Below are 15,779 nucleotides of genomic sequence, written 5' to 3' on the forward strand. Positions count from 1 at the left end.
GCACATAGTAGGTACTGAATAAATATTTTTCAAATGATTGGCTAATTGAAAGACAAATGATAAAAGAACGATGAGGAAGAAGCAGATGAAGGAAGAATGAAGCTGTGTAGAAATGTTGATAGATAAGGGGGAAAATGGAATAGTAGTATGGTATGATCTCATTTCTTGAAAATCTATGTTTCTGTGTCTATGCATTGAAAGAAGTTTGAGGAAAAATCAACTTTATTGACACATTAATCTCAGACTTCTAACCTCCAGAATATGAAAAAATAAATTTCTCTTGTTTAAACCACCCAGTCTCTGTACTTTGTGTGGCATCTCTAGCAAACTAATACGCAGGGAGACATTTTAAAAGTTTATAAGAGTTGTTCAAGGAGAGACAAAGAGGAAAGGGAAGAGCATGAGAACTGTTTTGAGCAGTTTGGGAGGCGGGCTCTGGAAAAGTACAAGGTGTTGTTATGGTCATAGCAATATTGCATCCCTTTGAAACAGGAAGATAGGAAGTACGTTTGATGAGAGAGAGAGCTGAACTTTTATTACACGGTTGGGACAGCCCCACAGTAATTAACAAAGAGATATGGCGGGTACCCACCCTGGAGAATGCTCTGTGGTGATCTTGGCGCAGAGGTGGAAGCTTCAAGAAAGGGAGGTGCCCCTGAGGGGATCAGAGGGAGAGAGGGAAGCGTCAGTGAGTCCTCAGAGAACACGAACAGATTCTAAGAGTATCAGTAGGGAGAAAAAAAGTGAGATTTTGATTTTTTTCTTTTGGCTGCCTGCCAGTTTGTTAGCTTGTTTGTTGTCTCCTGGGTGTCTCTTTGGGGAGAGGAGAATTCAGGCCTGATTGCACCAAGGACAGACAGTACTCTCCATGCTTCCTCTTGCGGTCCTTTCAGTTCCAGCTGCTGCTCTCAGCAGGCGTCTTTCTTGCACGCTGCTGGGTACGATGGGGAACCTGTTTCCACCAGCAACCCTGATGGCCAAGGGCAGATGTGACAGGCTGGCTCTTCACTCAGGGAACAGTAGCCTTCCAATGCCCTCCTCGTGGCCTTTGAGGACTGTCAGCTAGTACTGCTCTGTCCTTCTAGACTGCTCATTAGTGAATCTCCTGCCCCGACCGTTGCTGTTCAAGTCTGAATGTGTTTCATTTCCTTTAGTCAGTATAACCTTCCAAAATGTGTTGCTCACCATTTTTTAAATTACAGCTTTATTGAACTATAATTCACATACCGTACAATTGACCTATTTAAAGGGTAGAACTAAATGGTTTTGTTAGTTGTGCAACCATCCCCACAATTTTAGAACATTTCCATCACCTTAAAAAGAAACCCCATATCTATTAACAGTCATTCCTCATCTCCCCTCAACAACCCCAACTCCAGGCAACCACTAATCTACTTTTCTGTCTATAGATTTGCCTATTTGTGGACATTTCATATAAATGGAATCATACAATATGTGACCTTCTGTAACTGGCTTCTTGCACTTAGCAAGTTTTCAAGGTTTATCAATGTTGTAGCATGTATCAGTACTTCATTTTGTTTATTGCCAAATAATATTCCATTGTATATATAAACCATATTTTATTTATCCATCCATCAGTTGATGGAGATTTGGGGTGCTTCTACTTTTTGGCTATTATAAATAATTCTGTTATGAACATTCATGTGCAAGTCTTTGTGTAGACATTGGTTTTCATTTCTCTTGGGTATCTACCTAGGAGTGGAATTGCTGGGTCATATGGTAACTCTGTGTCCAACCTTTGAAGGAACTGCCAGACTGATTTCTAAAGTGGCTGCACCATTTTACACTCCTACCAGCAGTGTATGAGGGTCCCAAATTCTCCACATCTTTGACAACACGTGTTATTATCGGTCTTTTTTGTTACAGCCATCCCAGTGGGCTTGAAGCAGTATCTCATTGTGGTTTTGATTTTTATTTCCCTGCTAGCTAATGATGTTGAACATCTTTTCAAGTGTTTATTGGCCATTTGCATATTTTTTTTTTGAGAAATGTCTATTCCGATCCTTTGCCCATGTTTTAACTGGGTTGTCTTTTTATTATTGAGTTGTCAGAGTTGTTTGAGAGTAAGAGTCCCTTATCAGCTATATAATGTGCAAAACTTTTCTCCCATTCTGTGAATTGTCCTTTCACTTTCTTCATGGTGTCCTTTGAAGCACAAAAGTTTTAAATTTTGATGATGTCCAATTTATCTATTTTTTATTATTGTTGCTTGTGCTTTTGGGGTCATTTTTAAGAAACCATTGCCTAATCCAAGGTCGTGAAGATTTACACAGATGTTTTCTTTTAAATGCTTTATAGTTTCAGCTCTTATGTTTAGATCTTTGATCTATTTTGAGTTAATTTTTGTATACAGTGTGAGGTAGGGGTCCAGTTTCATTCTTTTGCATGTAGATAGCTGGCTGTCCCAGCATGCTTATTGAAAAACCTATTCTTTCCCCATTGAATTGTCTTGGCACCCTTGCCCAAAATCAATTGACCGTATATATAAGAGTTGCTCACCATTTTTAAAGAATTTTCTTATATTAGCCATACAAAAAGTCACATATCAGCTTCTTTTTTTTTTTTTGAGGAAGATCAGTCCTAAGTTAACATCTGCTGACAATCCTCCTCTTTTTGCTGAGGAAGACTGGCCCTGAGCTCACATCCGTGCCCATCTTCCTCTACTTTATATGTGGGACGCCTACCACAGCATGGCATGCCAAGTGGTACCATGTCCACACCCAGGATCCGAACCGGTGAACCCCGGGCCGCTGAAGTGGAACTTGTGAACTTTGCTGCACCACCGGGCCGGCCCCATATGTCAGCTTCTTACACATATTGTGTGCTCAAAAATTACTCATTAGATTGAAGAAATGACAGACATCTTCCCATTCTGGTTCATTTTGAAAAATGAGAAATGAGAAGACAAATTCTTGGTAAGTGGCTGGGTAGTTGCAGTTTATTTAATTTATACCTCAGGCCAGACAAAGTTATGGTCAGCTATCGTGTTCAGGGCCTGAGCCCAGGCAGTGTTTGATGAGCCAGAGATTCATCTAATGTGACATTAGGGGATTCTTCTCAAATAGACTGCTAATGTCATACTTTGATTTTCTGTCATTGAGGGAAATGACTTGCAGGGAGTTTCAATGACTTTGGACAGACTCTAAGATCGCCTTCACCAAGGAAAGCTAGGTGCTTAGGTTAAGGAGGAAGTGCCCTTTGGCCTGCTCTCCACATGGCTTCCAGTTATCATTTTTCATTTCCATACTCTTACCCCCTCCCAGTTCCATTTCTAAAATAGCAAGAAACTTTGGCAAGAAGTCATCGGTTGCAATTTATCAGCAAGGTTTGAACACAGCTGTTTTTCATCTTTTGGCAAAGTCAGTGATTTGGCTTGTCTTCTGGATAGAATGAAAATTTTGTGATGAATGTCAAAAAAAGACATACCCTAGGGGCGCACAGATGTCTCTCAGTTCGCTACTACAGAATTCACTCTGGAAAGAAATCTAGATGGGCATTTTGCATACAACCCTCAAAACTAGCATGAGTGTCCATCTTTATGCCAGCAGCCCTGAAGTGCAGTCTTTAGAATTCCCTGCCTCAAAATCACTGAGGGTGGAGTGGTGGGGAGGGAACTTGTTAAATGCATATTCCTAGGCCTCTGCTGACTCAGAAGTTCCGGGGGTTGGGTATAAGGATATGCATTTTAACTGACACCTCAGGTGGGTCTCATGCTCACAAAAATTTGATAACTGCTTACTTGGGAGTTTTTTCTTGAAGGAAATGTAAATACTAAGACCACAAGCTTTAAAAACATACAGCACCTGGGTTAAACTTGTTTCTTCTCCTGTAAAATAAGGGTAACTCTCATCTCCCAGGCTCGAGAGGGGTGGCTTGGAGTGGACCTGCAGATGGAGCTCAAGGTTTAGTACTATGCAGCTTTCACAACCATGTCCTCCAGTCTGGGGACCTGATGCCCAGTAGGGTTGCCAGATAAAGTTCAGGATACCCAATTCAACTTGGGTTTCAGGAAAACAACAATAATCTTGTAATATAAGTGTGGCAGTGCTGCTGAGGCCAGTTTCCAGGGTCCAGGCAATAGTGGGACAAGCTCTGTGGAAGGATTGGGACATTGTTCCTTGAAAGATCACTTCTAGCCCTCCCAGAAAGTCTGTGAGCTTCCCAGATCATTTAAATGAATCACTTTTCTACTTTAATTCACCGGAGTCCATTTCTGCTGCTTGCAGCTAAGAACCCTGACTGATACAGCATCTGTAACTCCCTCCTCAACAACTTACCATCTGTCCTCTGTTCCCACCGCTCCTCCAAGCTCCCCCTGAAGCTGTCAGGAACCTCCTGATTGCACAGCCTCTTGGGCTTTTCTGGGTTCTGTACCCTCTTCTGGTGGGGGAGTGTATAGCGGACACAGTGCACCCATGGCAACACTGCATGGCGGGAGCCCGGGGAATAAAGACTCGACCTCAGTCTGCTACTGCAGACCCCTCCTCTCAATAGCTAGTGACACCCATTGACAAACTCAGCTAGAAGCCAGTGGGCCAGGGAGCCTGTTGACATGGTGCATTCAGGCCAGTGTCCTGGGACACAGAGCTGAGTGGAGAGGAGGGGAGAGTGCGTGTGGAGCGCCAGAAGGAATATATCCAGGATGCAGGGTGCATCTGCTGTCTTAGATTCTGTTCTCTAGATGCAGAACCTGACATGGTGATTTTATGCAAGTGACTCTTGGAGACACTCCTGGGAGGAGAACTGTGCGAGGGAGGGAGCGAGGAAAGCAGGATGGGCCAGGGGAGGGAGCTGGGCAAAGATGTGGTTTCTGAATTAGTCTAGCCTCAGCCTGATGCCATGGTTTGCTTTGGAGCAAAAGGACAGAAATTGTCCCATTCAAAGGCAAGGGGTCCCTTCTACATACACCCCCTACAGGCGCACACACACACGCATAGACTTTTAGTCAGTCATTGGCCATGGGCTGCCCCTGGTATAACTGGCCAGGCTCTCCTGGTGAGAGGGCTTCCTTCAGCCAAGGGCAAGCCTTAGGAAAGGGGGCAGGTGTGAGCCATTAGCTAGCAACATCCACGGCAACTGGGGGACGGGTGCAGGGGTCAGGTCAGTGGACCTGCGCGGGCACCAATAGCATCTGCTGGAAGGTTATGCATCTCCTTGTTAACAGGGGACATCTCTGGGTGATGAGGTAAAAATTATTTTTCTTTTGTGCTTTTTTGTAGTTTACAAGTTTTCTAACATTGAGTCTATGATTTTAGGAACTAGAAGATACAAGTCAAATTAAATCCATGCAACGAAATCACCTGGTTTATTACAGGCAGAAGTAACAGTAAATGACCCCATATTCCTGACCCTCTGCAGTGACCTCAGCCACCCTGGGCAGATGACCCCTGCTCACTGTTTGGCAGTGTGAGTCCCCAGGCCCAGCCCTGTTTCTCTGCTTGTCATCAGAGCTTCTCTGCTTGTTTGTCAGGCTTGGTGGGCCAGTCATTTAGCAGTTAACAGGTGCTGATTGTGTGACTAGTAAACCAAGAATGTAACTAAAGTGGCTAATGGAGAGGGGCAGCACAAGGAAACAAGGCAGCTGGTGTTGGGCCACAAATAATGATAAGTACAAGGTATGTGCCAAACACTGTAAACCTTTATATATATTGTCTTGTTTAATCTTTATATCAGCCCCATGAAGAAGGAATTGTTATTCCCATTTACCAGATGGTGACATCCCTGGATTGGGGATTAAGAAACCAGAGTTCTAACTTTTGTTTAGCCACAAATGAAAACTGAAAACACTAGACCAAATGAGTGACTTTTGAAACTGTGTTTCTAGGAGTCCTGAGGTTTAACAGAGATGCCCAGGGAACGGAGGGGCTGCTGAGAGGGAAGGACTAGACATTTGTACCTCGGCCACAGCAGCTCTGCCTGATCTCTAAGTGTTGGCAGGACCAGCTTCATGGGTATGTGACAGTGCAGCCACTCAGAGCCTGCTGGGCTCAGAAGGGGCCCTGTGCTTAGGATTTAATACTCTGCAGGTGCCATCTTGAAATTTTTGATAATTTTATCTTTGAATTTGTGTTTTGTAAGTGAAATTCTATGGGACGATGGAGCATGTGCCAGGGCTTGGAGCTCGGACTCATGCTTGGTTCCATTTCCTGTTACCTATCCACCCCCCCGGGATGTGTTCTCCGCTGCTTGCTCTTGGCTTCTGCTGCCCCCAGCCTCTCCTTCCTGCCTTGCCACCCTCCTCCTGGGTCAGCAACTGGGTTGCAGGGGAGTGAGGGGCAGGGAGGGAGCTGTATTCCATGTCCGCTAACCCTGACAGGGGACAGGCCATGGGCATGGGGAGGATTGGGGTCAGGTATACTTCTTGAAGTGTCTCAGAATGGGACAAGGTGGTGGCCATCCCTGCTTTCTTAGTAGGAATTTTCGTTTTCTCTCAGGTGTCACCAGCCTCTGAGAGCATTGCCCTTCTCTCTGAGTCAGGTCCTTCCCTGTGCTATTTCTACTCAAAACACTTCTGATACCAAATATGTGGGGGTTTTTCTCCCTAAATCAACCAATTATTCAACTCTCCAGAGACCAACCGTGCGTACTGCCATTCAATTCAATTCTGGCACTGACTACGTTTAGTTAGCCCAGACCCCACAGTTTAAGGGCTCAGTTCCACAAGACTGCCTCCCACTTCAGATGCCAGTTGTAGGGCCCAGGTTGCCACTTGTACTTCTGACCAACTGGCTTTAAGTCACAGTTCCTTTGTCCCCTCCTCAGGTTCAGTAATTTGCTATCTGACTCACAGAACTCAGGAACACTTTACTTAAATTTACCAGTTTATTGTAAAATAGATTATAAAAAGATACAAATGAACAGCCAGATGAAGAGGTACATCAGGCGAGGTCCAGAAGAGCCCCAAGTGCAGGAGCTTCTGTCCTCATGAAGCTAGGGACAGAACTCCCAGCACACGGATGCTTTCACCAACCTGGAAGCTCCCTAAACATGTCATTTAGGGGTTTTTATGGAGTTTTCATCATGTAGGCATAATTAGTTACAAACTCAACCTCCAGCCCCTCTTCCTCCCCAGAGGTTGGAAGGTGAGGATGAAAGTTCCAAGCTTCTAATCAAAGTTAGGTCTTTTTAGCGACCAGCCCCCATCCTGAAGCTACCTAGGGGCCCACCAAGAGTTGCCTCATAGAACAAATGGTGCTCCTGTCTCTCCTATCACTCACAAAATTCCAAGGGATTTAGGAACTCTGTGTTATGAACTGAGAGCCAAGACCAAATATTATACAAAAGATGCTCTTATCACCCCAATCACTCAAGAAATTACAAGGGTTTTAGGAGCCCTGTGCCAGGAGCTAGAGATGAAGACCAAACATGTATTTCTTGTTATATCCTAGTGTCCCACCCTCACACACTGCTCCCACCATCACTGCTCACTGGCCTCAGCTGGTGGAGAATGGCCACCCTGCCTGGCTGCTCTTGGCCTCCCTGTGGCTATCACAGAGCTTCTGCCCACGTCTTGTACTCCACCTGGATCTCCTCCTCGTGCTTCCTGGGCTGCCTCTTCTCTTTCCAGTCAGATGCTCTTCATCCATGATTTCTTCGCTGCAGCCCTCCTCTTGCTTTTCAGTGAGGCTATTTATTTAAACTTCATTCTATCATTTCTTAGCATTTGTTATGGGAGGCATACATGCTCACTCTAATACCTTGAGACGGAATTATGCAAAAAACTCTGTATAACCTTCAAACCAGTAATCCCACTTGTAGGAATTTATCCTAAGAAAGTAATTAAGAATAAAGCTTTACCCATAAGGAGTTTCATCACTGTAACATTTATTATGAAACAGTGAAGGCAAATATCCAATTAGAGGGGATTAGTTAAATAAATGGTGACACATCCAAACAACGGCAGACTGTGTAAGAAATAATATGGCAGAATGTGTAATGACATGGAAAAATATCATTGGTGTATCATTAAGTAAAAATTTCAGGTAACAAAATTATTTTAAAGTCTCATTTTGGTAAAAAAAAACCAAAAACACATGTTCTTATAGAAAACCTCTGCATGGTGGGACTTCTGGTGAATCTTATTTCTTCTTTTTGGCTATCTTTTTTTCCACACACTTAGGGATTGTTTGCAGCAACTGCCATGTGCAAGACTCTAGTGCCATCCTCTGCTTCCCTCCCCTAGGTGTGCTGGAAGATGGACTGTCCTCCAATGGTGTGCCTCGATCTACAGCGCCAGGTGGAGCACCCAACCCAGAGAAGAAGATGAGCTGTGGGACCCAGTGCCCGAATCCCCAGAGCCTCAGCTCAGGCCCTCTGACCCAGAAACAGAATGGCCTTCGGACCACAGAAGTAAGTGGCAGCCACAGAACTGACCTGGGACTGGAGAAAGGGGGAGAAGCTTGCTTCAGGGCAGGGCCAAGCCGAGCCTGTACCCAGGGAAGGAGCAGTGACGGCTTGCCTTGCCAATGGAAATTCTCCTCCCTACTCATGTAAAAATTGTTGCAAACAAAAATGGCAAGACCCCACCACTACCCCAACCCCTATCTTGAAGGTTACTGTATTTTTTCTGAATCAGTGAAAATGGGTTCTTGATATTTGCACTCTTGCTTAAATACAGCTTTGTTCAAGGGTCACCTCTTCTGTCACAGCTCTCACCATCTTGATAGGACTCTGCTGGTTATAGGAACCAGTCTTAGGCCAGGCAGTTGGCCAGTCTCCAGGGTTGGCAGGATGGGGAGTGGGCAAGGAAGAAGAGAGAAAACCACTGGGGTGGGAGACAAGCCTGGCATTTTACCTCAGACCTTCCAACCAGACAGGCAGTAGGAGGGTCCCCAAGAGGTGCTCTGCTTGCAGAATGTGGTGGCAGCATCACCCCCAGACTGTTGCTCTTGGAGAGGAGGCAGGGCTATGGCATTGCTGGACGTAGCTGGCATCTTTTCCCATCCTTTTCTTTCTCCCAGAGCTGTTATTGGGAGTGCTCCTCTTGCTGACTCTGGCTCTTCCTATGGGAACGAATGCCCTTAGTGGGCCAGCTCAGGGGTCTGCAGTCTCTTCCTCCCTCCCACTTCCTCATCTTTCCCATGCCTCATACCCCTTCAAAGTCCACTATTTACCCAAAGCTCCAGACCCATATTTCCCCCTCTACCCTGTCAAAAGTTACTGGTCCTGTCTCCTCAGGCCAATGCTACCTGCTTTCTAAGGGTACACCTCGTTATCTAATGATGGAATTCTTGCTCACTTCAGTGAGTTACTTCTCTAAGCTTTGGTTGGAAAACCTGTTGCAAATTCAGCTCTAACGGTCACTAACTAAATGGCTTTTCAGGAGTCACTGAATCTCTCAGAGTCTCAGGTTCCTTATCCACACAAGAGAAATAATACAAAAATGAGAGAACAGGTGGGCCTGTTCTTTGTAAACTGAGAAGTGCTGTAAGAAAGACAGTAAGGATTAACAGGGGTTGGTTAGGCACACAGCACCATAACCCAATTAAATGAAACACTGATGGTGGCCCTTCAGCCCATAGAAGGTAATGGGTGGAGGGTAGATTTGAGGGTAGTGGGGGCCTTCCTAGGATCCTGTATTCCCTACTTTTCCTGTGCATAGCTGGCCTTCTAGAGGTCTCATCATTGCCATCTTCCAAGACAGTCTGGGCCCCACAGAACTGCTCAGAAGCCTAGTGACTGCACTAGTGCAGGCCCTGCCATTTGTCTCCTAGCCTCCTCCCCACACTTGTGCTGTCACCTTTTGAGCCTGATACACCATGGTAGGGAGGAAGCAGCATTGCCTGGTGTGTGGCATGATCCACATACTTTCTTTCCATCCTCACTTCCTGCCCCCATCATCCATCACTTTAAAATTGCGTCCTGCAATTTACAGAGTTCTTTTAGGTCTCCTGGTTCATTAAGTCCTCCCAAGAGCATTGTGAAGTGAGCATCATCCCCATTTTATAGACAAGGAAACTGAGGTTCATATGGTTGTATGACATGAATAGGCTGTGTAAGTGCTGCAGATGGGTGTCAGTAACTTCAATTTGCTTCAGGTGATGACTAGAAAGGTGGAGCATACAGATCTTAAAGTACTTTTTTATTGAAGAATAATGTATTAGTCAGCTATTGCCACAATAATGCTGCATAACAAAGCACGTCAACATTCAGTGGCTTCAGATGACAATCTTTTTCCCCCCTTACAATCAGTGTGTTCCATGTTTATTATTTGGGAATCAAGCCAAAAGAGCAGCACGTATTTCTGAGGTATATTCTTCAACATTTATGAGGTATATTCTTCTCATGACTATGGCAGAAACCCAAGAGTGCAAAACCAAACTACTTAAACACATTTCATGTCTCTGTTCATGTCATACTGACCAACCTCCCATTGGCTGAAGCAAGTTGAACAAGCCCTACATGAATAGGGGAGGGAAGTAGACTCTGTGCCCAGGGGAGAGAGAGCAAAGGATTAGGGACAATAATGCAATCTACCACATATAACATACATACAGAAAATGTACAAGTCAGTCATACATTCAAAGAATTTTTATAAGGTGGCACACCCATGAACTATCTTCCATATGAAGACATAGAACATTGTCACTACTCCACAAATCCCCCTTGTGCCCCTCACCAAGGCAACTGGGATGTGCCAGTCACCATCCAACCCCACAACATAACCACTCTTCTGACAGTATAGTCACTCATTCTGATACTCTTCTAGCATTATAGACCAGTTTCTATTTTTGAGACTTTTATAAATGGAATCATACAGTACATGCTCTTTTGTGTCTGGCTTCTTTTGTTTAATGTTATGCTGGTGAAAATCATCCATGTTGTTGTGAATTGCAAAAATTTCCTCATTTATTTTGTTATGTATATTCCATTATTTGAATACACTGTAATTTAACCATTCTACTTAAAGGACATTTGGGTTATTTCCAGTTTGGGGCTATCGTGAACAATATAGCTGTTAACATTCTCGTGCATGCCCCTTGGTGGACATTCACTTCTTTTGGGTATATGCCCAGGAGTAAAATTGCTGGCTCACAGGATAGGGATATATTCACCTTTAATAGATACTGACAAACAGTTTTCGAAAGTGCTTATGTCACTTTACCAGCTAACCAGCAGCAGATGAGTTCCAGTTATGAAACATGAGAATTTAAAGACAGTAAGTTGTACTTAGCCCTTCTTTCTTAGGCCTGTGATGGCAACCTTCTAGGCAGAGCATAGCATGCTAACCACTTCATTATATTGTCTCGCTTAATCCTCACAACTCCTCTAAAATGTTGATATTGTTGTCTCCAGTTTAGAGATGAGAATGGAGACTCAGTGCTAAGAAAAGCACTCCCCCTGGACACGCACACGCCAGATCCTGTGTGGAAGTTAAAATGGGAGCAGGTAGAGCCAGCCCCCGGGGCTCCAGCTGCAGTGGAAATTGTCACAGGAGAGTGAGGACCACACAAAATGCACCTGACCAACGCAGCCCCACGGGGCAGATGGGCATAGCGATAAGCCGGCCACTGCAGCTTTTGTTTGCACAATTCAATGAACAATGGCTGCTTTGTAACTATTTCCAAAATAAGATCAGGGAGCAGATAACTTCCGCTTTAAGTGTTCAGACAATTGCTGAACTGCATCAGTGGTCTTTGCATCCTGAGACCTCACCAGCCAACAGATGTCAGGGATCCCTTGAATCCCTTAAAGGCCTTAGCAAAGGTTTTCTATCTAAGGTGTCAGTTTACAAGCGAAGTTTACGTCTAATTCAAGCTTCTGTCAGCAGCACAGTTCTCAGCTGCCTGGAATCTGCCTAATGAAAATAGCTTTCTTCCTATTCCCTCCAGGACCTTGACATACTGTCCCTTCCTAGCTTGTCTCTCATACTCTGGGCTAAAGCTTCCTGCATTTTCAGTGTGGCTCAGCCAGTATCCACCTGCCTCTGCCAGTCCTCTGCTTCCTCGAGACGACCTACAGCATTTCACAGCGTTCCATCTGGCTGATGGTTCTTTGACACTTTTTTAAAGCTTTCCTTCTCCAGCAGAACCTGTTCATGAAGCGCGTATCCTCACGCGCATGCCTACTGCAGTATTTCCATTCAGATTTACAAAACAAGTTTGTGTGTTAAAGGCAATCCTGCTGGGCCTGGAAAATTTCCTCACAAGTGCCTATAAGCACTCTTTGGATTCATTCATTTAATGTTCATTCACTCAGCACCATCTAGGTGCCAGGCACTGTTCTAATGCCAAAGATCCAGGAGTGGAAAAGGCACACGTGCCCTTTGCTCTGAAGCAGCTGCCAATTTCAATGGCGGTGAGGGTGGAGAGTCCGATACTATGGAATAAATGAACATAGCATTTACAGATTCTGCATGGTGCTATGGAGGAACTAAAAGGCCACTGGTTGGGGATAGAAACTACTCTATTTAACACAGATGCCTCCGCACAGGTCAAATCACTTTTTGAAGGTGGTGAGGGGCAACTAATGTTGCTGTGATGGTGAACAGCAGCACCTCATATTCTGAGCCCTTCTCTGCTTCATGTCCCGTCAAACAAACCTATTTTCCTTCTTTCACTTCCTCCTGGCCCCTGTCTTATCCCTTGTGTTAATGGGTGCTAACTGGCAAAGAGAATGTGACAAAAATGATCTTTCACAAATTGGAACTGACTCACTCAGTGGAGAGCTCTTTCTCTATTGCACCTTGATTTCCTCTAGTCACTTGGGACCTTTTTGACTCCGCAGCATCTGATAAATCATTGACTCCATCTGCTTCCCCAGCTTCTTCTCCGAGCTCAACAAATAACACAAGAGGAGGATCTGTAGTTGCTTGTTCTCTCCTCCTAATTAATTGTTCAGGAACTCTGGGCTGCCTCCAAACACTTACTCTCCAACCTGATTGTTTCCCCTGGTGTAGGACTCTTGTTTTTCTCCCCTAGAACTACCACCTCAAGTATTTAGCTAAGGTGGAAATGTCTTTGTGACTATAGCTCTGAGCAGTATGTGGCTGGTCTCTCTCCCAAAGAGCCTTCATCTCTTCAGGAGCTGCATCTTTTCAGGTTGCTTTATTATTCTCGGCAAAGTGACCAGACAAGGCTAAAGGAAGTAGCCAATGCTTGGACTGATTCTCAGCTAAGGTGCTTCTTCCTTCTGCTCTCCCTTCCCTGTTCTTCCGGTGTCCGATTGCTGGCAAGGCTTGGTCCAGTCCAGGAAAGATGAGTGAAGCCTCACAGAAATGACTGTAGCCAGAGAAGGAGGCCTGATCCAGAAAGGAGGATAGGACCAGCCCAGAATTCCTCCTGGATGGCAGTAAGATGAGATATATGAGAAGAGTTTGGAAAGTAAATATGACTTTCTCCTAGAAAAACAAGAACATGATATTAAAAGGAGGGAGAGAATGAAAGAAATCCTTGGGGAAAACCAAAGAGAAGGAGACCTCTTAGAAGGCACTTGGATGCACTCACTAGTTCAAGCCTGGCAGTATGTGGATGTCACAGTAGGGGATGGGCGGGCGGTGTACGTGGATGTTTGTGTGTGTGTGTATGTAGTGATTCCAAAATGCATCTATATATTGGCTGCTACCTTATTTAGGTGAAGAATTGCAAGACTCACTATTCATCTAAGGGTCTGCAGAAAAACCAGTTCAATTAGAAGCCACACAGGGCAGCAACCTCCTCATTCTTCTTTGTAGTCTTCCCTTGCCCGCTGAGCCTACTTCAGGGTTATGCACATGGTATGTACTCTCTAACCACATGTTGAGTGAGTGAGACCAGCCTAGTACTTCATTGAGATTAGAAAGGTTTCCCATGGCTCCACTCCCACCCGCCACCCTGCAGCACCACCATCATGTGATTGATGACTGTTCTGTGGGAGCCCAGTTGCTTTTCTAAAGCAGGTTCTACTGCATTCCTAGTGTTTGATTTATCTGAGGTTCAAGTTGAAAAGTAGCAACTCCTTTGGCACTTGATACCTGATACGATAGATACACCTGATACGTAGTCAAGTGAGTACCGAGCATGGGGCTGTGGTCTGTACAGGATTTGCTCCAGACTTGGGGAGTTCTTGTGAGTTTTGCCTGAGGCGTGGTCTCACTCCTGCCTATGGAGGGTATCCTCCTGGCCTTTGGTGGAGTTGCTGGAATCAAATGTTTCCTAACTGACCTCGCATTAATGCCATAAAATTCATGAAGCAGCAGCAGATAAATTCATTAAGTTTGAGAACAGCTAGACATTTGTTACTGTCTGTCTCCCTTTAATGGAACTTGACTGGAAAGAAGAAAAATGTCTTGAGTTGCAGCTGACAAGGCTTAATCTTTTGGGAAGGAGGAGAGGAAGGAACTAATGTTTTCATAGTGTCTACTGTGATCCAGACACACTTTATATGGCATCGTCTGTAACCTTCATAACTCTAAGTGGTGAGCAGCATCATTCCCCACCTGGGAAAACAGGCTCAGAAAGGTTAGATATTTGGCCAGTGTGGCATGCAGAGTAGTGATTTGGCTGTGTTGGAATTCAAACCCAGGTCTGTCTCCTCTAGACCCCATGTTCTTCCTTCCCATTGCCTGAAGCAAAATGATGAGAATTTAGAGCGAGCTCTGGCAGAGTTGTGGGAGGCTGGCTGTGGGACCTGGGGCCACCATCTTTAGTTCTACTCACCACCTAGACTGACATTGGCCTTGGGCAAATTGCGCTAGCTTGAGTGACTTCAGCTGCCTCATAGGGAAAGTGAACACAGTAACGTTCCCAGTTGTCTCTCGGGGATGGTGCAAGAACAATCAATTATAAGCATGATTGAAATCCTGTAGGAAAGTTCTGTGACATTTAGGCAGGGCGGTGTACACAGGTTCTGTTCTTAGGGATTTTTTTCTCTCTCTTTCTGAAGGTTTATCTTCACGTATGTGTTCTTTGTCAAATTATTCATTGGGTGTCTATTATGTGATAGGCACTAAGATTCTGGGGGTGCTGTGGCGAACACAACAGACTGGGTCCCTACCTTCTTGAAGTTTATAATCCGATGAGGATATAGAAAATAAGCAAGGAAGAAAACAAATAAATATATTATCCAAACCACATTTAAAGGCCAGGAAGGAAGTAAAGAGTTTCAGGAGACTGAATAAGATGGGGCTGTATGCTTGTATATGTGTAGAAAATCCCTGGAACATTCGGTAAGAAATCATCAGCCATGATCACCTCTGGGGCAAGAATAAGCATGGTCGGAGTGTGGGAACAAGGGTTACTGTTCACTATGCCCTTCTTGACTCTCTGGATTTCTTTTACCATAATTATCTATTGTTTTTATAATTAAAAGATTCTAGTTATACAGAAAAATTTGTTCTGATAAATCATCATCTCAGTAAGCTTTGCTTTTCTTTGTTGTCCATAAGAAACTGTGAAAAGGTTTGTACAATCCCTTGTTAGGTGTAGATATATTTGCAGAGTCAACGTAAGGCTGAGAACATCTCCACAGCCACGCGTTGCTTAATGACAGGGATGTGTTCTGAGAAATGCGTCGCTAGGTGATTTCGTTGTCATGCGAACATCACAGAGTACTTACGCTAACCTAGATTGTGTAGCCTACTACTCATCTAGGCTATATGGTACTAATTTTATGGGACCACCATCGTATATGTGGTCTGTTGTTGACGGAAATATCATTATGCAGTGTTGAATGACTGTATTTCCTTTTGGGGGAAAGTGAGAAAAGGCTGAGCAGATTTAGCTACACTTTTGGGTCCAGGCCTCCATGGAGCGGCCAGGCTGCCCCTACTTCCACAAGGA

The 15,779-nt window shown here is 44.6% G+C and overlaps 1 protein-coding gene across 4 annotated transcripts in view; it reads left to right on the forward strand.

The window, feature by feature from the left end:
* Positions 1 to 15,779, forward strand: part of BAALC (BAALC binder of MAP3K1 and KLF4) — a 115,311-nt gene that overhangs the window by 59,212 nt on the left and 40,320 nt on the right. For 3 of the 4 annotated variants that reach the window (XM_014867697.3, XM_044743856.2, XM_070481436.1), the window contains exon 2: positions 8,204 to 8,370. In XM_014867697.3, coding sequence (XP_014723183.2) covers positions 8,204 to 8,370 — 167 coding nt within the window. Of the gene's footprint in view, positions 1 to 5,845; positions 5,973 to 8,203; positions 8,371 to 15,779 lie in introns of all 4 variants that reach the window. The other variant, XR_011493295.1, reaches the window with a different exon arrangement.

The sequence above is a fragment of the Equus asinus genome, chromosome 12 (assembly GCF_041296235.1).
Source record: "Equus asinus isolate D_3611 breed Donkey chromosome 12, EquAss-T2T_v2, whole genome shotgun sequence".
Lineage (NCBI taxonomy): Eukaryota > Metazoa > Chordata > Mammalia > Perissodactyla > Equidae > Equus > Equus asinus.